This window comes from Atta colombica, unplaced genomic scaffold (assembly GCF_001594045.1).
Source record: "Atta colombica isolate Treedump-2 unplaced genomic scaffold, Acol1.0 scaffold109, whole genome shotgun sequence".
Taxonomy (NCBI): Eukaryota; Metazoa; Arthropoda; class Insecta; order Hymenoptera; family Formicidae; genus Atta; species Atta colombica.
In genome coordinates this window covers 763,147-764,035 of record NW_017259194.1, presented here as the reverse complement: position 1 = coordinate 764,035, position 889 = coordinate 763,147, and the positions used below count along the sequence as shown (strand labels likewise).

Here is an 889-nt window from a genome sequence, read left to right as displayed (position 1 = left end):
TATATATATATATTTATATTAACATATATTTATATTAAAAATATATTTGTACATGTCCTTATTGTATTATTTTCTTGTTGTAATTATACCTTTGTTGAATCGCTTCCAACTGGTCCTAGATCAGCACAAATAAGTCTAGCATCTCCATCACCACTTATATCTAGCATATCAAGTCCACCTGGTAAAGAAAATAAACCAGCACTTGGTTCCCAAAGTGCTTCTAACCAGCGACTCATCCCAAGTCCTCCAAGAGATTTATGATCAGCTCTAAGAAGAAATTCCGATAAAAATACTAATAAGCACTAAAAAAGTAATGTCTTGATATTTTTATACATATACACACATATATAATCAATAAAAAAGTTTTTTACCTTAAACCGTGCATGGTTAAAAATTTTTGTAAATTCTGTTTCTATATAAGTCGCAAACTTTACAATTTACAATTTAATTACTAAATTACCTACATATCAGAGTTTTCTTATTTATAACATCTGTAACATTTAACTATATACATATTGCACATTTCGAACCAAAAAAGACTTTTTACATATTTTATCAATTCTATAACTAGCAATTTTATAATCTAATAAACTGACATTCCATAATTAAGAGCACATGCATTAAAAATTATATGAGAAAATATCATGTGCTTTGTTTGTATATTTGTTTCCATAGAAATCTTTTGACAAATAGCTTGAAAGCGGGAAATTTAACGTATTAGAAATTCCCTAGAAATTAAAAAAATCCTTTAGATTTAGGTTGGCTGCCCTTTTCACAAAAGGCAATCAAAATGAGTTTTCTGAAATCCTCTAGAAATCGCGAGAAAGTACATAAAACCAAAGGAAAATCTATAATTATATTAGGTGTAGTAAAAAGAAATCCATTATTT

At 27.3% G+C, this 889-nt stretch overlaps 1 protein-coding gene across 1 annotated transcript in view; it reads right to left on the bottom strand.

Moving 5' to 3' along the window:
* Positions 1-385, bottom strand: part of LOC108693437 (Bardet-Biedl syndrome 1 protein) — a 2,908-nt gene extending 2,523 nt beyond the window's left edge. The window contains exons 1-2 of the mRNA XM_018202382.1: positions 372-385; positions 90-267 (exon numbers count right to left, since the gene is read on the bottom strand). Coding sequence (XP_018057871.1) covers positions 90-267; positions 372-385 — 192 coding nt within the window. The remainder of the gene's footprint in view (positions 1-89; positions 268-371) is intronic.
* Between the last annotated feature and the right edge of the window lie 504 nt (positions 386-889).